This window comes from Micromys minutus (assembly GCF_963924665.1).
Source record: "Micromys minutus genome assembly, chromosome: 29".
Classification (NCBI taxonomy): domain Eukaryota; kingdom Metazoa; phylum Chordata; class Mammalia; order Rodentia; family Muridae; genus Micromys; species Micromys minutus.
This window is the reverse complement of record NC_137964.1, coordinates 26,018,809-26,045,679: the sequence shown is the minus strand read 5'-3', so window position 1 is coordinate 26,045,679 and position 26,871 is coordinate 26,018,809. Positions and strand designations below refer to the sequence as shown.

Below are 26,871 nucleotides of genomic sequence, written 5' to 3'. Positions count from 1 at the left end.
GTAGGAATGTCTGAAATCCAGTTATCAGTGTAAACATGAGATTCATAAGTCTTCAGCCTACAACAGAGGACAAGGCTGAGATAGGTGGGTATTGCCGGTTTCCACAAAAAGCTTCTTGAAAGCACATTTTCATTCACAGAGGAACATTTTGGGATGAAGTTGGGTTTTTATTAGGTTACTGTGGGCAGCTGTGACTTATTGCTAAGCTACAAGAACCTAGTCATTCTGGTTTCAGCTAGAATTCTGCTCACACTTCTGAAGCATGTGAATCCATGTAGGCAGCACTGAGTCTAAAGTACAGTAGCCTGCTGGTTAACATTTCTTACGGTTTGATGCTTTTCCAAGGACTTAGTGATAAGATGTTCCTGAAGGCTCCTTTTGTTGCTTGCAATTGGCTGTACACAGTTTCGGGGAGAGAGTCATACACCATACTGTGTTACATAAGTATGTTTTATGGCAGGTTTTAAATCTGTGCATGTAAGCAGCTAGACCTGAGAGGAGCAGTGGACAGGCTTTGTCCCCTGCCCCCTTACCTTGTTCCACTCCAGGCTGAGCTCAGGGGCTGCTGTGTGCCAGTGACTCACACTGACTTCACTGCATGCTTTCTGCATCCTACTGCATAACATTCAGGAACTAGAGCAGCTGAGGGCTGGGAAGTAAAACTGTATAATAATAACAAAGTGAAAAGTTAACATTTTTTTTATTCACAACCTTTACTCTGAAAAAACAACAATGAACAAAACCTGTCAGGTCATCGTATAAGCTGGAATGCCTGCTGTCAAGTACAGAAGTTCCACCTCACCCCGATGCTGAGAAAAGTTTGCCTTAGGGACCAGCACAGGACATGTCAAGGCTGCAGGGTAAACAGTGGCATCTAAACCCTGGTGGCTCATTCCTGTGCTGCTAGCTCTTTCCCCCACGTGGCACATGCATGGACTTTAGTGCACAGTGATACTGGCAAGAGCCAAGAGCATCCTGGGACAGTTTGCTCACTTTCTACTTGGTCTTCAGGGAGCTAAGCACCTGGTGCAACTATCACTGAGCATCATCCATTTATGTCCTGTTCACTGTCACTTGCTGTTGCCAGGCTGGCCAAGGGGTGGCTGGCATGCTCTTGCTGTTCACAAAATACTGCTCCAAAGAACATGCAGGAAAACTAGAAAGGAAAACAAAAGACATAGTTTATTCTGAAGACAAAGCCTGCACACTGAAGGCTCCAGCTGGTGCTTTTCTGAGTTTGGCCATGTGTTGCCACTCTCTTTGATGGTGATGAATTGTGGACACCATTACCTGCTGAACAGAAGAGGCCAGAGCCTCTTCTGCCACCACCAGACCAAGACAGGACCTTAGTGAATAGTAGTGTACTGTGATCTCTCCTGGAGCTACAGAAATGTCTACCAGGACTGAGAGAGGCAAAGGGTCTCTTCAGTTAAGGAACTCAATAGCTGGCTCTTCTCTCCCAATCCCTTATCTGCCCTCAGACACTGAAGCTGATGACCCCCTAATCTCAACCCACTGCTGTGTTGAAGGGGAGCCTTGGTGTTGCTGATGCTTAGATGTCTCATCCTCACCCACTCCAGCTGCTGCCTCGTCTCTGTCACAGAGAAGTAACTGTCTGTACTTTAGAGACTTCTCATCCTCCTCCTTACCCTATCTTAAGCTTTTGACCTCAGCAATTCCCAAGGATGAGCCCCGTGCCTGAAGCAGTCTCCTGTAGCAGAAGACATGATCTAGGTTGGAGAGAAGATGTCTTCTGCAGCTTATGATCCCTTACTGCAGTTAACCCCAGATTAGCTGCAGTAAGGCGAACAGCCACCACCATCATATAGGTAGGTAGTGATGGGATTGGTTTGCAAAGCTGATGTTACCAGTCGGTACAAACTTGACTTCAAGCCTAGCTTGGGAGATAGAAGGTGACTTAAGAGCCTAAGAATGCAGGAAGGTGCTAGACTCTGGCCATGGAGTAAACTGAAAGACACAGGCTAAGTGGCACTCTGATATCTAGCCCTGAGAGAGAGAGAGGCATTTCACACTCTGACCTCTGTAACTGGAGAGCACACTTGTGCTGTCTTGCAGTGAAATTTGTGGTCACCTGTTAAAGGGCAACAGCTGCCTTGAGCTCAGCTGGAACCAGTCTCTTGCTTCTTTAGGAGTCTGGCCTTGAGGAAGGTCAAGGTCCTGAGGCTAGAGATGGCTAGGCAGGCTCTACTGTCCCTGAGCAGTAGCTCTCAGGAATTAGTTTTTACGGTATCCTCTGAAGCTGCAGAATTCAGGCTAAAATATTTTGGTGTTTGAGCACTGCCTGACTTTACTGTGGGGTGAGTGCTATTTGCCTGCTGCCCTTGTTCCTGCTCTCTACAGGGCTTAAAATCTGTAGCTGGCTAACTGCCCTTCCTATGCTAAAGCAAGAACGATGCATACACAGAGGAAAGAAAGTTGAGCTAGAGCTCAATGGTAGAGCACTCTGCTAATGTGCCAGAGACCTGGGCTCTGTCTTCAGCACCTCAAAGCAAAGGAAGGTAGATGCTGGCCCTGTGACGCTGTAAGGCACTGAGCAAGAACAAAACAAAAGAGGCTATACAGATGGCTAAACTATTAAGTGTTTGCTGTTCTTTCATAGGACCTGAATTCATTTCCCAGAACCTGTGCTGGGTGAGCTCACAACTGCCTATGTACCTTTGGCTACTGGAGTACAGTAACTCTGGCCTCCGTTGATTCAGTGCTCATACAACACATTAAGAAAGCAATGTCACCACGCCTTCCTGCTAATACAGGGATGAAGCAGGATCCTCAACTCTGGCTGTAACAGAGTTACAGGATCAGTGGACATGAGGACTCAGTTACTGGCACTGAGGAAGAAATAAGGCTACCTCTACATGGGGCTGGCTATGCTGGGAGAACCTACCAAGATCAAGAAGGTAATTCAGCAGCCAGGCAGTGGTGGTACATACTTTTAGTCCCAGGACTCAGGAAGCAGAGGCAGATCTCTTTGAGTTTCAGGCCAGCCTGATCTACAGAGAGAGTTCCAGAACAGCCAGACAGCCAAGGCTACAAAGAGAAACCCTGTCTCAAAGAAAGAAAGAAAAAGGACAGTTTAGCAGAGAGAAAATCAATACACAGAATAGCTAGCTGTACATGCAAATGATAAAAATATCTACAGCAGGCAACAGACACATAGCCCAAGCTGGCCTAAAACTCACTATGTTGTGCACCACCACACCTGGCTCGTTAAATGTTGGGGATTCAACCCAGAACCTTGGGTCTCTTAGGCAAGCCTTCTATCAAGTAAGATATAGCCCTAGCCTCCCAGTTCCCTTTATTTTTTATTTAGAGACAGAATCTCTAAAGTTGGCTGGTTGGCTTGGAACTCAGGATCTGGCCTCACCCTCATGTGCCCCATCCCCAGCCAGGAATACACGTCACAGTAGATACTCAAACTCCTATGAGAAGTTGGATGTGGTGCTGCCTGTTTTGATCCTAGCACTCAGAAGGCTGGGGCATGGGGACCATCTGGGCTATATATTGAGACCCTGTCTTCACTGCACCACCTCCCACAGGGAAAAGCTGGGTGTGGTGCTCATTCCAGCTCTTGGGAGAAAGGCTAGGGGTCCACCTTCAACTGCAAAGGGGATTTGAGATAAACCTGGGCAAGGTGAGACCCTATCTTAAAAACAGTTTTTTAAAGTTTGAATTCTAAAACTGTCCTGAAAGACACAAGTAGGCTTAAAGAGAGAAACATCGCCTGGTTCCAGGTGGATGGCAGGATAGAATAACAGTCCTTTGTGTAAGTTAAGGGAGGCGTAAAGTAACTCAGATACCAACAGACACTTTTTTAGGGAGATGGGTCAGTTACTAAAGTTTAGTTACAAGTAAATGTTCACAGTAGAAAAAGGTAAGTCTGCAAAAAGCCACTATTCCCCCAAACTAAAAGCCACTAATGAAGTGGCAGAGAATAAGGAAGACACTAAGGGTGGACGGCAGCAAGTCCAGAGACTGGCACAAGAATACCAGGTTTATAACATGGCAAAGGAGGCACCAGAGCCCTGGGCGAAGGCAGACTATAATTTTAAAGGCTTCTGGGGTAGCTGCAAAGACAAAGTTAGACCTATAATTTACAGCATGAAGAGAAACTCCAGATGGCATAGCAAGTAAACATAATAGGAAAGGGGTGGGTTTTTTAACCAATGTAGGAAAAGCTTTCTAATTGAGCTCAAAAATCATTTGAAATTAAAATTTTTTACTATGTAAAGGAAAAAGGCTTTGCATGGACAAAACAAAAACAAAACAAAAAAAAACAAAAACAAAACAAAACAAAAAAAAAAAAAAAAAAAAAAAAAAAAAAAAACCTACCACCACCACCAACAACAAAAGAAATCCAATATAAGTGTTTGAGTACATCAAACATCACAGACAGTGGCTAAGAAGCCTTTGTGTGCAGTGAGCACATGCAAAGGGGCCAGAGCTGTAGACTGTGCAGCTGGTAAGTGTGCTGGCTGGTCTTCCATAGGCCCAAGAAGCAAACTTGAAGCTATTTCACTTCACTCACAATCAGAGAGATGCAAATTAAAACCATATTGAGGAAGAGTGGAGACATGCTTCAGCAGTTACAAGCTCTTACAACCTGAGTTCAGTTCCCATCACCCAAGATGGATGGGAACTTGGGTGTAACTACAGTTCCAGGAGATCTGACTCCTCTTCCTATTTCTGGGCACTACATACATGTGGTAGGCATACACATAAAAAACAAATTATTTTTAATTCCAAAACTAAGGAGCAGGTGGATCTGTGATTTTGAGGCCATCCTGGACTACATAGTGAGTTGTAGGACATATATTAGAAAGACCCTGCTCAAAAGGAAACAATTGAAAATAGATGACTAGTTAAGAGCAAGGGCTGCTCTCAAAGAGGATCAGGTTTGGTTCCCAGCAACCACATAGGGGCTTACAATCATCACTAATCCAGTTCAAAGACATCTAACTCTTTACCTTTGTGTGCACCAGGTACATACATATATGCAGGCAAACACATATACATAAAATACTGTAAAAGAAAAAAATTCTGAACTATAAATTTGGCAATGATTTTTTTTTTTCAAGTTTGGCAGCACGAGCTGTTTGCAGACGGGGAAATTGTCACTCCCCTTCACTGCTGCAGCAAGCACACACTGGCAGGACCTCAAAGATCTGCACACACTTGGTTCAGTTATCACACTTTTAGAAGGAATTTACCTTAAGGGCACAAATTATAGGAGATACATGTGTGACCCAGTTTGTACTTGGAGCTTGTAATAATGTTAAGACAGAGTTTTACAAAACACTTCTGTCTATATAGACCAGGCTGGCCTTGAACTCAAAGATCCTGCCTCTGCCTCCCGAGTGTTTGTGACCCTTCAGTAACTGCAGAAACTGTGGGAGCACAAAGAGTCACTTAGAGCGGTTAACTCACAGGGAAGACAACACTGCTGCTCTGTGGAAAACAGTGTTTCCCAGCGTGTGTGGTGCAGGGAACAGCTGGAAAGCAGTGCTTGTGAAAGAAAGTATGCACAGCTGCTCATTTACTAAAGAAAAAATAACGAAGGAGAGAGAGTGCTTGGTGCACAAGCATGAGAACCTGAGTTTGGATCCCAGCACTGGGGTAAAATCTGGGCAATGTCTGTTACCCCAGAGCTGGGGGTGGAGACTGGCCAATCCCTGGAGCTCAGTGGTCAGCCAACCTAACTGAAGGAATGAACTTCAGGTCCACTGAGACCTTGTCTCAAAAAGTAAAGATAAAGGACCAGTGAAATGCTCAGTAGCCAAAGCCTGGGTCCTAGGCCCCAGCATGAGCATGCACACACACGAATGTCACTCTAAAGTTGCTGGTTTCTTTTTTGTAAAAATTTGTGTGTGTGCATATGTGCAGACACATGTGCTCATTCATGCAGGAGCCTGCAGGGGATAGAAGACAGTGTAGGATCCCTTGGAATTGGGGTTTCAGGCAATTGTGAGTTACTATACTACACTTTGAGTGCTTGGAAGCAAACTGTCTGGTTCTATGCCAGAGCGTCAAGCATATTCAACTACTTAGCTATCTCTTCAGCCTCCACAAATATATTTTTAATAAAAAAAAGCTACCTAGAATTGACCTTGAGCCTCCATGTGCCCACATGTGTAGGTATAAGCACAGGTGTGCATATCAGACAACACATACAATGCCATACATACACAATAACATTTTTTATTATTGTGGTAAGGCCACTTGCTGTCCAGCCGATGATCCAGATTCAATCCCACAGAGCGGGAGGAGAGAACCGACTTCAGCAACTTGTTCCCAGGCCACACACCACTCTGTGTGCTGGGGCATGTGTGCAGATGTGCACACACAAATTTTAAGACTTTAAACAAAAAGTGAAATTAGAAGAGGAAACTTTCTGCCAAGCCTGATGAACTGGGATCAATCCAGAGTCCTGCAAATTGTCCTTTGACCTCTACATGTGCATACACACATACAAATGTGAAAACAGACAGAAGAAACATCGGGGAGCTGGAGAGAGGGCTCAGTAGGTAACAGCACTTGTCACTCTTGCAGAGAACTGATTCAGTTCCCAGAACTGTTACCCCTGACTCAGGACTCCATGGACACCACACACATTTGGTGCACATACATACACTCAGGCACAACACACACGCGCGCACACACACACACACACACACACACCTAAAACAAAAAGTCGAAACAAATGCCAGCAAGGACGCTGGTAAGAATGTAAACTAATCCAGGTCCCATGGCAATCAGAACAGAGATTCCTCAGAAATACAAATATATGCTAAGCATGGTGCCTCGCTTGTAATTAGCACTTGGGAGGCAAGTCAGAAGGACCAGGACTTCAAGGTTATCCTTTGCTATATAGTTCAAAACCAATGTGGACTACAAGAAATGTCTAAACATCAAAAAAGAGCCAGGTGTGGTGGCATATGCCTGTAATCCCAGCACTTAGGAGGGAGAGACAAAAGTATCATGAATTTAAGACCATCCTTGGTTACATAAGGAGTTTAAGGCCATCCCGGGCTACGAGAGACTCTCCAAAACAAAGCCCAAGAAATGTCTATCACCATATCAATGCCCTAACTATCACTTCCGGATGCTTGTGACTGTACAATTACAGGACTTAATATACCCCAGAGATGCCTGGACACCCATATTTACTGCACTACATTATAGTAGCCACATTATCAACAGATAAGTGAACAAAGAAACTGTGGTATATCTATGCAATGGGATTTTATTTGTGGGACTGGAGAGATTAAGAGCACCAAATGCCCTTCCAGAGGACCTGGGTTCAATTCTCAGCAACCACATGCTCACAACTGTCTGTAACTCCAAGATCTGACATTTTCACACAGACATACATGCAGGCAACACACCTATGCTTACAAAATAAGAACAAATTATTTAAAAAGAAATCCTATTCAGTCATAAAGTGAAATGATGACATTTGCTAGACAATGAATGTAAATGGAGGTCTTTATAGTGAGTAAGATAAACATGGCATGTTTTCACTTGTGGATCATGCTTACACATAACAATACATATGACACACATATATACAAGCATGAAAGCAAAGGGCAGAAGAAAGGAGACTAGCAGGAGGGAGCAGAGAGGAGGGTGGAAGAAGAGGACAGTAGAGGAAGCAAAGGGGAGAGGGATGAATTTGTTCAAAGAATGTACTATACTTGAAAGAAATAGCTATCATGAAACAGGGTGGCCAGACCAGGTCTACAAGGTAGATGCTTGAGAACTGGGCTACCTTGGCAACCTTGGCACAGCTCTCCTACCTTTTTGAGAGGTGAAGGGCTTGGCCCTTCCTCCATGTCACTGACAACACTTTCAGGTACTTCAGAGATGTCATCCTGGCTGGCGCTGGCTCTCTTGGTCTCTGCTGGAGAGCTGCTGGCAGGAGGATCCTTGGGAAACAGCCTTTTGGGTGCTGCTCTAGAGATGCTCTCTGGGGTCTTGCTGACTCGGCTTTGACCCTCCTGGGCATCAGACTGTGTGGGCTCTGACCTGGGGCATTCAGAGGAATTGGATAGAGTTGTTTCCTGTGAATACATTTCCTATAACTAGGAGAGCAGTAGGAGGTGACAGACTGTGTGGGGTCTGACCTGGGGCATTCAGAGAAACTGGATGGAGTTGTTTCCTGGGAATACACTTCCTGTAACTAGGAGAACAGTGGTGATGAGAGTTGTGGATTAAGAAGTCTGTGAGAAAAAGTACTTGTTGAGAGCTAAGATTAATGTACATGGTCATCTAGAAATGCCCAGTGAGTTCAGCAACCCAACACCTAGCAGACATGGATTATGCTCAAAGGATTCATGCTGGTTTGAATGACAACAGCCCCCATAGGCTTATCTGTTTGAATACTTGGTCCTCAGTTGATAGAACTGTTTGGGAAGAATCAGAAGGTGTGGCCCTGTTTGGGGAGGTATGTCCAAGTGATGGGCTTGGAGACTTCAGAAGCTTCCCACCAGGAAGCACTCTCTGCTTCCTGTCTGCAGATCAACATGTGATCTCTCAGCTGTTCTGCTGCCATGCCTTTGCTCTACCATCATGGACTCTAACTAACCCTTTGGAACCATAAGCCCAATTAAACACTTTCTTTTATAAGTTGCCTTAGCCATGTTGTTTTAACATAACAATAAAAAAATAAGATCACATAAAACAAATTCAGCTGTGGACCTGCTAAATGGCTCAGTAGTAAAGGTACTTGTACCAACCCTATAACCTGAGTTTGATCCCTGGGATCCTGACTGCATGTGTGCCATGACAGGCATGCACACACACATACATGCTCAGACGCAGTGTGTGTGGATATCACAGGACAACTTTCAAGAGTTGCTTTTTCCCTTTCATCATGTGAGACCCAAGGATCAAACTCAGGTTATCAAGCTTGGTGGCCGGTGTCTAGCTTAATGAAGTCATGAGAATGCATGTTTTCAAATCATAAATCATGACACTGGAACATGCCTGCAATATGTATGTCAAGGAGAGAACAGGATACAACATGTCCCTGATCTTTAAGAAGACGGCTGTGAGCCAGTTGTGGTAACACTTCTCCAGTGTCTCATTCAATTGTTTAAGGGGGAGCACTTGCTACACACATGGGAGACCCTGAATGTGCATCTGTTTAAAGCTGGGCTCAGTCATGCGCATCAGTGATCTCAGTGTTCTCATCAGAGTCAGGAGAATTCCCAGTCACAGGCTAGCTAGCTTGCCATGTGCAACTGTGAAGGCAAGCACTAATACCTGGGGCTGTCCTTTGACTTCAAAGATGGATGGCAGCATGTGCCATCCCCCAATCTTAAGAAAGAAGAATAAAAAGCCTCCAGCCTCACCTTCTTGCCTGAGAAAGGCCCAGTGACTGTGGTGAAGATGTTCTACTTGGATAATCCACTAATGTTGCCAAGATAAAGTTCGCCTCCAAGAGCATGTCTTCAACACTCAAAACAACTGGTCTAGAAGGACAATTAGCACAAACCATGCTCATTTCTGTCCAGTGTTAGAAACATATCAGCAAGTACCACCAACGTAGTAACAAAGAAAAAGCATGAGCAAGTGTTCCTTCAGTATTTCCACAGGTTGACTGGTGGTCCTAAGAGCTGGGAAGCCCTTAGCAACCACAGGAAGCCCATCTGATTCATATTTAGTTCTATTTTATTTATTTATTTTACGTATATGAGTACACTGTTGCTATCTTCAGACACACCAGAAGAGGGCGTTGGATTCCATTACAGCTGGTTGTGAGCCACCATGTGGTTGCTGGGAATTGAACTCAGGACCTCTGGAAGAGCAGTCAGTGCTCTTAGCCACTGAGCCATCTCTCCAGCACTCAGTTTTAGTTCTAAACTACATTAAAGGTTTACACACACAGAGTTGCCTTGTATAGACAATTTTGTCAGGAGCTAGTCAAAGTACCAAATTGCTTATTATTATTATTATTATTATTATTATTATTATTATTATTTTATTAATATTTTTTCAAAACATGTTTCCTCTCTTGGCCGTCCTGAAACTCATCCTATAGACCAGGCTGGCCTAGAACTCAGAGATCTGCTTGTTTCTTCTCCCAAGTGTTGGGATTAAAGGTGTATAGCACCAAATGCCCAGGGCAAATTACTTGTTTTTACTTTTTTGAGGTAAAGTCTAGTAGTACTTGCTTGCCTCAAACATACTGTGTGGCCAAAGCTAGCCTTGAACTCCTGATTCTGCTGCCTCAACCTCCCATGTGCCAGGACTGTAGACATGTGCACCACGCTATGGTACCTTTCAACCTTTCGGTTTGAGAAGTGTTGCTAATGGAGTGCAACACCAGGGTCCCCATGCTGCAAAGGAGCTTGTTAGGGTCACAAGGAAAGAGACAAACCCAGAGTTCTCAGGGACCTACTTTCCAGGAGAGTCAAAGTAGACAGCCAGGGGTGCGTGCACCACTTCAGAGAAGGTGAGGATCCCCTGCAGGGAGATGAGCACAGGTACAAATCACTCCTTTATAGAACTAGTGAAAACTTGACTTCAACTCTGACACTGGTGTTTGCTTACCTTCAGTTCTTTAAAGCAAAATGTTATCTCGGTATCAAGTCCAACCTGAAAGAAGTCAAACTCTTCTGGGCCAAAAGACATCTCACTGTACACAGAGCTGGTCAAATCTGTTTGATGTAGGAAAATAAAGATTATAAATGGGCATGTGCTAATATTCAGCACAAGCATGTAACCATAATTTATCATAGAGGGGAGTCTTTGTTCTTTCTTGAAGGTGGGGTTTAAGGGACACTCTACCCCTGAGCTGGGTAGCCCTGTGACTGCTCTAATCAGCAAGAAAAGGAAAATCATGGCCACCACCTGTGCCAACCTAGTCTCAGTGGCTGGCATGCCCCAGGTATTGCCTTCGAACCTTTGGGTGCTTCTAGCTCATCACTACCTAACCACAGCTGGTGAGGCTCCAAGTGGCAACCACCCCCCTCAGTCCCATCAGCCTGCAGAGTCCTGAGGAGTAGAAAGTTCTGTCCCAGATACCATGTTTTGGAATGGCTTGCTATCAGCAATGACCAGAAGACCGTCTTTTTACTTCATTTATTTCTGTCTGTCTGTCTGTCTATCTATCTATCTAAATGTTTTTGAGAGATAGGGTCTCATGTAGCCCAGATTGGCCTCAAAATTGCTATGTAGCCAAAGGTGGCCTTGAATTCCTAATCCTCTGTCTCCACCTCCCAATTGCTGGAATTACAGGTCTGGGTCATCACATATAGCTAAAGCTAACTAATTATAGTTAGTTTGTTTTTTGAGACGGGGTTTTTTTGTATAGCCCTGGCCATCCTGGAAATTGCTCTGTAGTCCAGGCTGGCCTAAAATTCAGAGATTTGCCTGCCTCCCAAATTCTGGGATTAAAGGTGTGCACCATAACTTTCTGGTTTATCTTTAATTTTCTGAAGAACCTCCACCGGTCTCTATATGGCCATACTGGTGTGCATTCCCACTAGCAGTGAATAAGGTTTCTCTTTCTCCACATCCTCTCTAACATTTCTTATCAGTTCCTGACAACATTGCCTGTAGCAATACATTTCTTTCTTTTGTTTTCTTTCTTTCTTTTTCTTTTTTTAGGATTAGGGGTTTAAACTTTCATGAGCCATGTTAACTAGGTAAAACAAAGGAGGCTTTTGATAGCTGGACCTTGGTAGTCAACCTCAGAAGGAGGAAGTGGCCAAATAAGGGGACAGAACTTGGTGGCCAGCTTTAGGAATGGAATCAAATGGTTGGTTTTGGTTTTGGTTCCTGGCTATCCTGGACCTCTCTTTGTAGAGCAGGCTGACTTCGAACTCACAGAAATCCACTGGCCCCTGCCTCCTGAGTGCTGGGATTAAAGGTGTGCCCCACCACTGCCCAGCTGAGCTAATGGTTCTTAGCAGGCCAGAGGGAAGGGGTGGGGGAGGTAAGGCCTCCAGAGCCACGCTTGCCATGCTTAGCTGAGCCCTTCGTTGCGCTCCATGCCAGGCAGCCCTGCTCTTGGCTCCACTCTGCTCCAAGACACGCTGTAGAGTCCAACCTGCTTTCCCGTCATTATCTCTTCGTCACCAGTGTTGTATGACTGAGACTTTTCTCCAGAATGTGTGATGGGTCACAGAAGCTGGGGACCTGGAACACACTGCAGAGCCTGCAGGCAACTCAAAAAGCTGGAGAGTGGTTTCCAAGTGATTAGTTGAAACCTCTTCTAAGCAGCGTGGCTGGTTTCTGCTTCTTTCAGGCAGCTGGACTGGTCCCAAGTCCTCTTTGCAGCTCGGATACCCTGTAGACAAGAGTCCTCTTCTCATGTGGTTCTGTGTCCTCCTGTGCATCTGTCTCCACTCAGGACACAGCTGTCAGCAGCTCACCCTCCTGGAAACGCCCATGTCCTTGTCCCTCTTGTCACTGTCGTCACCATGGGCTGAAGGATGGGCCCACTCGGGGCCTGCACTGTTCCTGCTTCCTGGGGTTATCCTGATGTCCTTTTGAAATGTCCCTGCTTTTGGCAAACATCTCCTACTGTGCTTGGCTCAGAGAATCAAGTGGAACAGGATTGAGATAAATTCAGAGTCCTGGGTTTTCTTTTGGGTTTTCTTCCCTGCTGTTAGGGGAAGGATGATGAGAGTGGGGGGCATATGGCTTATGGAGGTGCGGCAAGGCCTGGGGGCAAGGGAGATGCCTCTGGGGGGTCCATGTTGGGAACCCCTTCCCCCTGAGGGACCAGCCACAGGACGGTATAGTACAGAATAGAGTTTACTCAGGTCATGGGAGAGTTAAGAGGGTAGTAGAGGCAGAGAGAGAGAGAGAGAGAGAGAGAGAGAGAGAGAGAGAGAGAGAGAGAGAAATAGAGGAGTAGAGGCCGGCCATAAGCACATGGAGGGAGAGGGGGGAAGGGAAGGGGAAGAGGAGAGGTAGGGGTGGGAGAGCAAAGCTGCAATAGGCCTAGGGAAGCAAAAGAGAGTACATTTCTTTTATAGTAATTTATATAGGTGTTGGCGTTTTAAGCTTTTCAGTACAAAACTGCTTTGGTTGGCTGGATATGGCGGCTCAACCTTTAATCCCCAGCCCTTGGGAGACAGAAGCTGGTGGATCTCTATGAGTTCAAGGCTAGCCTGGTCTACTCAGAAAGTTCTAGGCCAGCCAGACCTACATATTGAGGTCCTATCTCAAAACAAAGAAACAAAAAGACAGTTTAGTAAGTATCCATAATACAGGGGTCTGGGGAGAGAAGCATATTCATAGAGAGAGAGATTCCTTTAACATGTCTTAGTGCTGCAATGCCTCACCCAGGCTCCTGGGCGTGCAGTCTCAAGTACAGAAGGTGCTTTATGATTACCTCAACAAAGGCTCAATCCACAGCTAGTGTAGTAGCACGGAAACTTAGTAATGAGATTAGACAGTGGCAGGCAACACAGCTGTAGCCACTCAGAAAACTCCTCTGGGCGGTGCTTATGAGCTACTCAACAGCCACCTCCATTCAGGCAGATCTTTCACCAGCCATGTGTGCCTTTTCCAGGCCATGCAAAGGAAACCATTTCAAAGTCACAAGATCAGGAGCCATCCCCTGAAGCTCATGTATCTACACATTAGGCTACCTATGAAATGTGACCCAGGCAGGTCTCATGGGTCTCTGTGCTTCCATTTTTCATGTCAGTAACTACACCTCCTCACAGTCCAAGTGACCCCTGAGGTGTACTATGTACACACAACAGTGGTTGGACCCAGTGTAAGCCCTTCTCAGATTGCATGAGGCCCATAACAGTTCTGCAGTACAGCAAGATAAGCACAGAGCTCCTAAAGTCACGAGGGATGGAAGATCCCTAGTGCAGGCACTGCACAGAGCAAGTCCAGGTCTCATCACCAAAGTTCCCTTCTACACAGTCTTGGAAGGGCTGACTGAGACTTAGGGAGTATCCACATGTTGCCCTAGGTGCTTGCCAACTGTAAGGTTCTAACTCTCAGGCACTCTCTCTTTATATGTAGTCTCAGTTATATTTCTGGCCTCTTAGGACAGTAAACGGTGAGACACAGACCTAGGAACCTTAACCAAAGCTGGGAATGTTAGAAAGAGCCTGCAATCCCAGCTACTTGGGAGGCTGAAGCAGAAGTGTGAGTTCCAAGCTAACCTGAGCTAGATAGGAGGGGGAACAACAGGAAGTTATCCCTAACGTGAAAATATATTATTTTAATAACCACTCATTTAGAGTAACCTGAAAATTCAAAACTTTAATTGTCACTCTCCCAGACCTGCCCATCAGTTTCCCACTGTTCTCTGTCTAGCTGCTCCTCAGAGGGAAGCTACTACTACAGCAGTGACAGCACTCAGGGTGGAGCCAGGAAGAAGCAGGAACTACATTCCAGCCCAGCCCAGCCCAAGGCAGACATCAGCCTTACCCAGTGATTCTTCACTCGAACTCTTGAGGCAAAAGTTCCCTGGCGTAACAGAGAAGGTGACTTCCTCTAGATTTGATGTCAGAAGAGCAATGGCCTCAGCCAGCAGTCTGTAAAACGTGATGAGAAGTATTAATATTACTTGAAAAACATCTAAGACCTTACTGGTATTCAAGTCTTGGATCTGGAAATAAACAGGCCTGTTTATTATTTAAGAGACTTCCTTCAAAGGTCGGCCTTCTTTCTTATTGTTTTTTTAAATCATACCTTCATTTGCAGGCAAACTAAAAAAGCTTAGGAATCTAGGGCATGTGAGATGTCAGTACTACCTTGGGAAAGCATGCAGAGGCTGCAATGTGAGCAGAATGCAGGGATGGCATCTTCCATTCTGGTTCCATGCCATAAGGGAGACAGTAGAAGATGGAGCTGTTCAAATACAGCAGAGGTGAACTAAGCTAGACATCTATGTGGTGGTTTGAATTGAGATGGTCCCTTTAAGTCTTGGGTGTTTGAATACTTGGGTTCCAATTAATGGAACTGTTTGGGAAGGATTAGGAGGTGTGGCCTTGGAGGAGGAGTTGTGACACTGGAGGTGGGCTATGAGGTTTCAAAAGACAGGTGCCATAGGCACTTAGCTCTCTCTACCTCCTACTTGTAGTTCTGACATATGAGATCTCAGATGTTCCTGCTGCAACAGTGTACTCTGACCCTCTGAATTTGTAAGTCCACTTAATTTTTGTTTGTTTATTTGAGACAGTGTATACCTATGGAGTCCTGGCTGTCCTGTCTTGGAACTCAACTCACTGTGTCAACAACCCTAGCTTAGAACTCACAGAGATCCTCCTGCTTCTGCCTCCTGAGTGCTGAGATTCAAGGTGTGTACTACCATGCCCAGTACAACTTTATTTGATAAACTGCTCTGGTCATGGTGTTTTGTCTCAAGTACTGCAAAGTAACTAATCCACCTAACAAGTAGAGGATCCCACACAGCCTATGACCTGGATTTCTGTTATGATCTTGGACTATTTAATTAATGCCAGTCACTTCATGGTTCTCCTGACATCCAAATACCCTTTTATTATAGATCCCCTTTGAGTTGTTTTCTTTTGTTTTCTTCTGAGACAAAGTCTCATCACTTTGTAGCCTAGTCTGGTCTGGAACTCAAGGTAATCCTCTTGCCTCAGCCTCCTGAGGGTATTGCAGGCGAGAGTTACTATGCTTGGTATAATTATGCTCCCTTTTGAATAAAACATGCATTTATGGAGAACTCAAGGTCGGACCCAGACTTGAGGTTTGCCTTTTGCTCCCCTAGTGACCATGATATTGAGCACCTTCCTGTGCTCTCTGTGCACGCTCAGGTCTTCTCTACCCATTTCTCATTGGATTGCTAGAGAGACAGCTCAGCAGGTAGGAGCACTGCCTGATCTTGTAGAGGACCCAAGTTTCAGTCCTAACATCTACATCTCTGCTCACAACCATCTGTAGCTCCAGTTTCAGGAGATCAAGCCCCTCTTCTGTCCTCTGAGGGCCAGGTATGCACATATACGTGTTTAGACATATACGCAGACAAAACTTCCATATATAAAAAAATACAATGTTTTAAATTAAAATAAAACGAGACTGCATTATATAAAAAAATAGAAACTGCAAGTTTTGTTGTCCTCTCCAACTTGAGGTGTTGTGGGATAAAAATGATTTTCTTAGAATTCATGCAGCCTTAGTTGTTAGCCTGATGCTAGACATTAGTTAACAGTGCATCTTCATGCCACAATGCCAGGAACATCTATCAGGTTCATTCGGGGACTTCTTCCTGTTTAAAGTGGAGGTATTAAACAAATGCCACATACACTTGTTCTGAGCCTGACCCTTGCTGTGTAGCCCGGGCTGGACTCGAGCTCATGCTTCCTTTGCCTCAGCTTTCCCTGTGCTGAGGTTCCAAGCAACTTTTTCCTTTTGTGTTTATAGAAACAGAGACTTGTACATGTCAAGCAAGAGTTTTTTCTATTGATTTGTTACATCCCAGACAACATGATACCAAATATAACCTTGATTTTAAAAGGTAACATGAATGTGTAATTCAAAGCAGAAGAAAACTGCTAATGATGGCACACACCTATAATACTGACACTTTTAAGTTCAAGGCTTGCTTCAGGTATGAGACCCTGTCTCAAAAGTCTTTAAAAAAAAAAAAAAAAAAAAAAAAAAAAACAGCTGGAGAGATGGCTCAGCGGTTAAGAGCACTGACTGCTCTTCCAAAGGTTCTGAGTTCAATTCCCAGCAACCATATGGTGGCTCACAACCATCTGTAATAAGATCTGATGTCCTCTTCTGGTGTGTCTGAAGACAGCTACAGTGTACTCATATACATAAAATAAAGAAATAATTCTTTAAAAATTCTGACCTTGTACACATGTTTTAAAAAACAGAAAATATAAACTGTGGATAAATATATAATTTTGAACTATTAATGAAAATTTGGGAAGCTGCAGGTTACCGTGCAGACATGGCCAAGTCCAAGAACCACACCACACACAACCAGTCCCGCAAATGGCACAGAAATGGCATCAAGAAACCACGGTCACAAAGATATGAATCTCTTAAGGGGGTTGTTCCCAAGTTCCTGAGGAACATGCATTTTGCCAAGAAACACAACAAGAAAGTCCTGAAGAAGATGCAGGCCAGCAATGCAAAGGCAGTGAGTGCACGTGCAGAGGCCATCAAGGCCCTTGTGAAGCCTGAGGCCATCAAGCCCAAGATGCCAAAGGGCCCCAGCCGCAAACTCAGCCGTCTGGCTTTCATCGCTCACCCCAAGCTTGGGAAGAGGATTCGAAGCTACGTGGCCAAGGGTCTCAGGCTCTGCCAACCAAAGCCCAAGGTTCAAACCAAGGCAGAGGCCAAACCTCCAGCTAAGACCCAGGCTTCGGCTCCAGCTTAGGCTCGCAAAGGTGCCCAGGCCCCTGTGAAGGCCCCATAGAGAAGGCTCCTGCCAGCGTGAAGACAGACGGACTGCTGTGACACACCCACCTACACACTACTGCAGATGTTCAGTGTCCTATGCTGTTTTCACAAATAAACTTGAGACAAGAAGAGAAAAAGAATGAAAATGCAACAATTTTGCCTGTTAGGTTGGCAGACTTTGTAAAGATTTGTTATGTCCTTCATGTAGGACTCTGCACTGGTCAGAGTGTGAAGTAACAAACTGTTCAGATGATGACAGCTGTCAGAGCACACAGAAGTTTAAAGTTTATCAGCCTTTGACTCACAAACTTCATTTTACGACTCTGTTGGGCACCCTGTACCAGAGCCCTAAGGATCCTCACTTTCCTGTCCTTGTTCCCTAATCCCTTCCCTGGAGTGTGAGCTGGACTTAAACTCATTCAGAGAAAAAGTAGCAGGAGTTGTGGGATAGCAGTTCTGACCAGAGAGGGTAGAAGCCCTGAAGCCTCTGTCCTGGCAGCCCGCAGCCATCATTATCGGCACTGTGAGGCCAGCGTCCAGCAGGCACGCCTGTGAGTTCAGCAGTGCCTCCCCAAGGTGACACTGTGGTCCTAGTGGTACTGTCTTCTAACTCTAGGAACATCCGGATGACAGCCAGCTATTTCAACAGATGAATAAATGCCTGATTTGTGAAGGTTCTACATTTGGGGAAAATGTGTTCCACAGGAGTAGACAACAGATACTAATCTGAGCACTAGACATCTGAAATGGGGAAGCTACCTACATGTTTCCTTGTAAGGTCATCAGTAGAAAACTGTAGCTCAGACCCACAATGTACAGAAAAAAGCAATTACTCAAAATAAGATTGATGTAAGTGAACTGACATAAAGTCCCTCACACTAGTCAGAGAGGTAGCCCATCAGGTCAAGGCACTTGCTTTGCCAGGCCTGATGACCTGAGCTCCATCCATTCCCAGAACCCACGTGGTAGAAGAAAAGAACTGATCCTATGTGTCACCCTCTGACCTCCACACATGCACAGTGGCATGTGCATTCACACACAACCCAGGGTGGTGGGGAGATGTGTGCTGCAGGGACAGTCACCAGGCTGCTAACAGAGCCACAGAGGACAGCAGAGGAGCAAGGGTCATGGTCCCTTGCATTTTTCAGAACATGTGCTGCAGAGAACAAGGATTCCTTTTGTAATTTAAAAGCAGTAGGATAAAATATGCTTTGCTTCAGACTCATGATAATTAATAATCAATGCTGCAACTGAACTGAATGAGTGTCCTTTTCCTGGACAAATATAGCTCACCCCACTACCTAGAAAATAACTCAGTAAGAAAATCAATCTTCATAAAAATGTGTAAATGTCCTCAGGCTGTGTGTCCTAGGGCTCAAAGGGAAGTTGTATAGGTGTAAAGTCTCACCATAGAGGTTCCTCTTTGGCTGCACTGAAGTGTGAAGCCATGGGTGGGGTATTCAGAGCTCCTGGCCACTAACTTGCTGCCTTTAAGTAGTGTGTTACCTATCTTTCTAAAGTCTCTTCCTGACAGTGTCAGTGATTGTTCTAAGTCACATGTTAGCCTCTGTAAAGAGTGTAACTGGCTAGGAAGCTCTAGGCGGAAGTGGGGGTATGACAGGGTACCGGGGTGAGTGTGGCCAAAGTACAATGTACACAGCATGAAATGTCACACAGAACCCAGCATTTTTATGTGCTGACTTAAAAATAATCTCAAAAAGGAAAGAAAAGCTCCAGGGTGAATTGTTAGTGTATGAGAACACCATGTTCAGAAGAGAAAGAGCCATCAGGAGACCCTTTACCTTGGTTTAATCATCAGGATATTTGCACACAAGCTTTTTTCAAAGAGAATTTTCAAGGGCTGGCTGTCTTGGAAATACACATTGTGAGTTCTTTTAATACCTTAAAGAGAACAAAGCAACCTCTTAATAACTGTAAGTGCAAAATGAACAGGCTTTAAAAGCCTGCCTTTCACAGCTAAATTAAAGCAATAAAATTATAAAGTAATGTTTCCTGTGTGGCAGGTGCATACAGCCTGCTGTGGAATAGGGCCCTAATTAAGAAGCATGTTGTCGCCCCCTAGTGAACAAGAAGCAACATGTCACATCTCAGCAAATTAGGCAGGTCTCACCCAGCCCAGTGGTCTCAAACTTGATAGGACTAGAACTCCTGAAGCTCCTGCCTCTACTTCCCACGTGCTGGGATTACAGGCATTCACCATCATGCTCAAGTGCTGGAAGTCAAGCTCCAGATTTCTTGCATGATAAGCAAGCACTCTGAAAACTGGAGGTTAGTTCAATGTCTGTCTAGTGCCTCAGTAGGAGCAATAAGGGTGCCTAAAGCCATATCATCTATCCCAGAAGTCTATCCCTGGCTTCTCTGGCTGGTAGAGATGTTTCTGTGGCAGTGTAGATGACGACAGCCTTGGGAGGCCCAGGCTAGGAACCAAGGCAAACCACTGCTGGTATCAAAGTAAGACCACTGGAGCTGGAGAGGCAGCTCAGCCATTAACAACACTGGCTGGTCTCCCAGAGGACCTGGGTTGAATCCACATGATGGCAACATAACCATTCATAATTCTAGTTCCAGATGGCCCAATGCCCTCTTCTGGTCTCCTCAAGCACTGCATAGATATATGGTACACAGACATATCTATGTACGCAAAACACTCATATACATTAAAACAAAGCAACAACAAAGAAAGAAAACCACACTGAGATTCAAAGTGGGGAGACAGACTTTGAAGTGAGGGGCTACAGATAATAGGGCAACTTTTGATGGCGACCACAGAGGGATGGTTTTAAGCTCTTGAACTAGGGATATAGGAGAAACTGGAATGGTAAACTGAGGTTATAAAGGATCCAGGAAGCTTGTTTGGGAAATACTAAGTTACACAAAGTAGAAGTTCATTAAAACAGGGCTCATGGATGATCAGTAGTGACCATGCTCTGTAGATCCTGCATGGAGGAAACAGTTGGTCTTGAACATAACCGAAGTGTAGGCTTGCTGGGTGTTTGTTTCCAGTAAGATGTGGTCACTAAGAATGCCTCCAATTAGGCTCTATGCCTGTAACAAAAGGAGCCGCTCCTAGTCTACAGCTGGCCCCTATGTTCGTTTCCCATATCAAAGAGCTTCTGTAGTGCATTTCAACATGGGCAGCCAGTGTGGGTCCACGTTCTCTTAGCAAAAACAGCATAATTCTTTCCAGCCAGGCAGGATGGCCTTGAGGAACTACAGCCCTGGAAAAGCAGCCCTTAGGTTGTAAATCTCTGCCTCTCTATTTGTCCTAATAACTATTTATTGTGCATGTTTATTGTGCAAAGTGTAATTTGGGGCCATGAAACTATGTAAGCTGATGGGATTTTTGTTCAGGGGTCGTTCCCTTTTGTATACTAGCCAGAACCAGTCGCCTGCTATTATTAGGAGTTTTCCTTTATTAAATGCTGACATGATTTCTCATTGGGAAGGCAAATTAATTCTGTAACACTAGCAGAGAGCAAATCAGATAAGATCTGTGTTCTTAGACCTTTTCTATTTAAAAATTGTCTATTTATATGTATGTATGTATGTGCATGTTCAAGGATGTACCCAAGAAGGTTAAAAGGGCATTAGATGCCCTGGTGCTTGTGCTACCCAATGTGGGTGCAGGAATATGAACTCTGGTCCACTTAAAAAACAGCCAATGCTCCTAACCTCTATCCCATCTCTCTAGCCACTAACTTTTCTTCAGTATTTGTTTTTGTTTGTTTTGTATGTGGGGCGAGTACATATCCCATGGCATGTGTGTGGAGGTCAAATGATAACTTTAAGAGTCTGTCCACGCCTTCCACCATGTAGTTCCAAGGACTGAACTCAGGTCATCAGACTTGGCAGCAAGAACCTTTACTTGCCAAGCCATCTTATTGGCCCTTTGCACCTTATGAAATGGGCAGGATCTTCTGCTGTTGTCTTGTCTTACTTGTAAAACAAGAGGCTGTGGAGCTGAACATACACACTAGGAAACATGCTCTTGGTTCCTGGACAAGGGTATAGGGCATTTGAAGGTCACTGGCCTGTCTCTGGGTAAATGAGAAGATATTTCAGAGTTTTGAACTCTGAAATGATATAATCAGTCATTTGACTCTTTCTCTGTGTGTGACAGCGTTCTGACATTTAGCCTTGGCTTCCCTAGTAATCACTATGTAGGCCAGGCTAGCCTCTAACTTAAAATCCTCTGCTTCAGCCTTTGAAGGCTAGGTGTATGTTCCATCACTACACTCAACAGCATGGCTTTTTTTTTCTTTTTTCTTTTTTTTTTTGAGACAAGCTATATATCCCTGTCTTGTAACTGTTATTCACTATGCAGATCAGCTAACCTCCAACTCACAGAGTTCTACTTGCCTCTGCCTCCTGAAAGCTGGCATTAAAGACACCATGCCTCATCTAACCTATTTTAAAGAAAGCACCAGGGCTGCTGTTTTGGGAAAACACTAAGCTCAAATCTCTGCTATAAAAGTATATCTGCATCACTTATGCTGACCAAATATGGTACACACAGTGGAACTATCCCATAGAAACAACTGCTGTTGGTTATAGTTGTTGGGAGATGTGCTTTAGGTTCATCTATAGAGTTAAGACTGTCAGTAGCTCCAGAGAACTCTTGAGACACCAGAACAGTTAAGCTAAGGAGTCGCCATTTTACACAGCTGCTTTATCTGTGGAACTGTGCTTTCAACTGTAGGAACACCTTTAGAAGTGGTTTGGCTATTCAGTGTTTCTTTCTTTTTTTTTTTTTAACCAACTTTAAATCACTAGCACACCTAAAGGTTGCAACAACCCCAGCCTTCACTTTCCTGAACACATGTGCATGAATCAGGGCTTCATTCTCTGAGACTCACAGAACCCTTTAGAAGCCCCTCTATGCAGGCCTGCCTCTTGAGCTAGCACAGAACTTATGTGAAGAACACATTCTTCAGGGGCTCTGTAGAATTTGCCCTGAGCAACTCTGTGGCCAGAGTGCAACAGAGAAACAGAGCTTTGTGAGGAGCAGCAACAGGTGGACAGTCTTCAGGACCAAAGTCTTTTCCTTTCAGGAGTGGTGGGCAATCGTCCTTCTGCAGGCTGTTTATGGTTTGAGTCGTTGAGTTTATCATGGCAGTTCAGGTCTGTGCAATTGTTTTCTACTAGCAGAAGAACTAAACTGACTTCACTAACTCTTAATTTTTCCCCAAAGTCCCAATCTGTATTTCCAGCAGCCAACTGAGTATCTTCTCAGGAGACTTCTCAACTGAACCTGAACAGCATTTCTCCCCCAGATGACTGACATGACTCTGCACACATAACTGCAAACATCTGCAGCCATGGAGAGAACTAGCCCAGGACTGGGCAGCATCCATGCCATAGTCCTGCCTTCGGTCCAGATGTGGCAACTAGCCAACTGGATGACAGCACTGCCCCCAGGCTACCAGGTAGAGTCCAGGTTGGTCTAGTCACAGCAGAATCAAACATTGTGTCAAGCAATGTACAAGGCAAATTTTAGGAAGCTCTTGGTGTGGAAGAAGCATCTAGTTCCTGCTGCCAAGGAATTCACTTTCTTGAGTTTTGTTGTGGGGTTACTCATGTTGTGTGCTGTGAAACAAACCCTGTGAGTGAAAAAGTCAGGGAAGAAGTAAGGAAGGAATGGAAGTACAAGAAGAAAAAAGAGAAAGGCGAAGCAGAAGAGGGATGAGAGGAGCAAGCAGAGGAGGAGGGAGGGGATAAAGGAAGGAAAGAAGGAGAAGGAAAGAGGAGGAAGAAGAAAAAGAAGAGCGGAGAGAAGGAACTAAAACAGAAGCAGCAGCAGCTGGGGCAGCCTGGACTGAACCATGCCTGTAGTGTAACTTCAAACTCTCACCCCTACCTCAGCCAATGTTATTATAAGCCCAGTACAGAAATAGTTACTGGGAATAGGACTATTAGTTCTAACAGAGCCATGTCTGAGACAATTCAGGTACTCAACAGTTGACTCTGAAATCTACCTGCGCTCACTCTGCAACAGGTTCTGTGCCCAGGCCTGTCCCTGTAAGACATCACTTTCTCCCCATGGTGGCCTGTAGCATGAGGGCAAGGCCACCGTAGTGTACACAGCAGAAAGGGAAGGCTCCTGCAGCTTATGCTCTTCCATAAAGCTGACAGGCCATGGAACAGAATTCACAGCTATATTTTGTGACAATCAGCCTTGCATTTGTTAAAATGCACTCTTTGCATGGTTTGCTATTATGTGGATTTAGATTCAAAGAAAGGAGAAATAATACTCCATCACTAGTACTTATAGAGAAAAATCTAATGGCTATAAACACACACTGGAGTAAAAATAGATTAAGTATTAGTCAAAATGAAGAAATAGGATTATAACAGTTGTGTGGAAGTGAGTGGAAAGCCACCACCTTCCAAAATATCATTCCTGAACACAGAGATTTGGACCAATGTTACAAGTATGAATTAATTTCTCTGAGTCAGGACTTCACTCCATAGGTGAGAGCCTAAAACTAGCTATATTTATGCACTGGCCTCAAACTCCTGACCCTATTACCTCAGCCACTAGAGTGCTAGGTTCAGAGATATATGCCCTTGTGTTCAGCTAGAAAAATCAGTTCACGGGCTAGAGAGATGGCTCAGTGGTTAAGAGCACTGACTGCTCTTTCAGAGGTTCTGAGTTCAAATCCCAGCAACCACATGGTGGCTCACAACCATCTGAAATGGGATCTGATGCCCTCTTCTGGTGTTTGAAGACAGCTACAGTGTACATATAATAAATAAATAAATAAATAAATAAATAAATAAATAAATAAATAAATAAATAAATAAATAATAAAAAAAGAAAAATCAGTTCAAGTTCAACTGAACATTTGTGTAGGGAGCATGTGCCATGTGTGTGTGAGACTTAAGACCAGAGGTTAATCTCAGGTGTCATTCCTTGGGGCCTGTCTATCATTTAGGGTCCTTTTTCCTTAAGATGGTACCCCTCACTGCTCTGAAAGCAGGCTAGGCTAGTGGGACACTGAGCCCCAGGAACCTGCGTGCTCCTGCCTCTGCAGCACTGAAACTCCAGCATGTGCCACCACACTGACATTTTCTTACGTGATTCTGACCATGATATCAGATCATTTGCTTGCTAGGCTGACTGATCTACCTCCCGGTTGGACATCTGAAAGGGCTGCTTTGTTCTGCATACAGATGAGCTTGTGCCACTTAGTCCTGAGGAATTAAGGAGTGCCACACCTGCCACACTACATCCCTGTACAGAACCCACGTCACAGTAGTCTGCAGACTATACAAATAAAAACACTAAGAAGCATGATGCTTTCTGCCGCACCTACCATGCCTGCCGAGGAACTGGATGACGACTCTGCATTTATCCGATCTGGCGACTATTGTACACTTCTCTACACTTCTTTCAAGGTAATTCAGACATCTAAAAATGGGCAGAATTGACTGCAACACAAATACATTGTGAACATTAAACACGCACTTAGTATGGCTGTCCCATTAACTGTAAAAAACCAACAGATGAAAGTCTGTGTGTGCATAAATGGCATCGAAACAATTCAGTATAGTACAGTTGTTAAGTCCTACAAAAGGAGTATTTCTCCCCTATAACTGTTTTTACCTTTATTGCCAGTTTGCAATTTAAATTCAGAGGTATGTCATTATCACTCATTGTGGCTGAGGGGGACCATTGATAATGTTGAAAAAACACAGACGAGAACAGGACATAGCCATATGTGGAATGACAAGAATTCACAGATCTCAGAGCAAGCTGGAAAAAAAAAGATCAGTTAGCTATTTCAGAAAAAACCAACTTCTATCCTGAGTCGATCCTATTGTGAATATGATACCACACACACTTTCAAATAAAATCATGTGCATTGAATCTGCACATGGTACTTACAGATATGTATCTATCCATATTGAATATACACATACAAAATTTATAATCTAAAGGCCTGGTACCATAAAACTGTAAATGTCCCTGGTAATAATGTTAATGCCTGAAGTGTGGACAGTGACAGAGAAGAGCCCTGACTGACTGACCTCAGACCTTTCCAAGGGGAGAAGCTATCACCTAATTCAGCCATCCTGGGAATGCATGCTTGTAACTGTCAGGTTTCAGAATTTTTAAGTGCTTGAGATTTTACCCACCACACCTTGCTTGGACTTAGCACTTTTAAAACATCCTCTCTGGCTTTAATATGTGATCAATCACTTAACATTCTTTTAAATTTAAATTACTATGGCTTGTAAGATAGGTTCTCATAGTTCAAACTGGTCTCACATTTCACACATAGCTGACTGACCTCTGTCTCCCTGGTGCTGGGATTATAGGCCTGTGCTATTACACCTGTTTTTGTGATGGGGAGGGGAGAGGTTGAGACAGGGTTTCTCTGTGTAGCCTTGTCTGTCCTGGAATGCACTCTATAGACCAGGTTGACCTCAAACTCACAGAGATCCCCCTGCTTCTGCCTCCCTCCTTAGTGATGGGAGTTGAGGCACACCTGGCATTTTACATTGACTTACACCTTTTGCAGATGGGTCTAGCCACAGTTCATCGCTCACTCGTGATAGAGTTTGAATTGCTCTTCCAAATACTATGGAAAAAGAGAAAGGCGCTGTTCATATTCTCCCCAAGAAGTAAAGATAAATCACAAGACTAATTCTGCACACACAGGACTCAAGTGGAAACTGGGAAGGGCGGTGGGGTCTACTGAACAACGTAACCAGGCCTGTCAAAAATCAATTGATTCTTCTGTTGAGCTCTATTACTAACACTCGGGTCAGACTGCCAGAGATGGAGCTAGGGGATTTTGGTTTTGCAGAGACGAGACTACTCCTAGCCCATGCTTCTAACAACCTTTATCAACGAAGGTGTTAGTTAATATTAGTCTCATTTTTCAACTGAGTGGCACAGAGGCTTGTCCGAGATCACATATTAAAACAAACACAAAAACCAACTACAAAAAAATGTCTTCGGATAAAGAATCTCGAATAAAGAGCAAGCTGTTTTTCCTCAGCTCAAAGCTACTTTTGCTGGTCAAGTATTATTTTCCCCACATTAGCCCTCATCAATCCGAGCTTAAAGCCCAATGCCACAATTCATTACTTGGTCACCAAGTGAAATACTAGGCATAAATAAAAGGAACGGAGCTGGCATGCTATTCGAAGCCAACCAGGGCCCTCGTGAGGGGCGCTATGGCCCGGCTTCGAGTTGTCAGTCGTGGCGAAGAATGGCAGAGGAAGCCTAAGAGGACGATGGAGACCCTTCACAGGAGTTAGACTTTCCTTCTTCTAAGTAGCAAAGCAAGAAAGGCCGCTCCACCTTTCACCTGACCGCCCGTCATCGCGCACTTCAGCATGGCTACGGGAAAAGCAGGCATGGCGGGCGGAAGCGCGCCAGCCGCAGGTGCCCGGATGTTACCCTGCCCCACCCTTGAGGAATTTCTCACAGCACCGGTTTTTTGTTTTTTTTTTCTGGCG

General features: G+C 44.6%; 2 protein-coding genes across 3 annotated transcripts; one reads left to right on the top strand and one right to left on the bottom strand.

The window, feature by feature from the left end:
* Nucleotides 1-580: 580 nt before the first annotated feature.
* On the bottom strand, nucleotides 581-26,750 carry RAD9B (RAD9 checkpoint clamp component B; the record flags this gene model as incomplete). Of its 2 annotated transcripts, XM_080940664.1 has the most annotated exons (12): nucleotides 581-649; nucleotides 1,058-1,156; nucleotides 7,815-8,043; nucleotides 9,372-9,491; nucleotides 10,421-10,485; nucleotides 10,573-10,679; nucleotides 14,425-14,531; nucleotides 19,182-19,281; nucleotides 24,717-24,831; nucleotides 25,007-25,156; nucleotides 25,915-25,985; nucleotides 26,714-26,750. In XM_080940664.1, the coding sequence occupies 12 exons, from the start codon at nucleotides 26,748-26,750 to the stop codon at nucleotides 581-583; spliced, it is 1,269 nt and encodes a 422-aa protein (XP_080796790.1). The 2 variants fall into 2 exon arrangements, with proteins under 2 accessions (XP_080796790.1, XP_080796791.1); XM_080940665.1 differs by lacking the exon at nucleotides 581-649 and having other exon boundaries at nucleotides 1,046-1,156.
* On the top strand, nucleotides 16,925-17,356 carry LOC308439066 (large ribosomal subunit protein eL29-like; the record flags this gene model as incomplete). Its single annotated transcript, XM_080940668.1, has 1 exon — nucleotides 16,925-17,356. The coding sequence occupies one exon, from the start codon at nucleotides 16,925-16,927 to the stop codon at nucleotides 17,354-17,356; it is 432 nt and encodes a 143-aa protein (XP_080796794.1).
* Nucleotides 26,751-26,871: the final 121 nt, after the last annotated feature.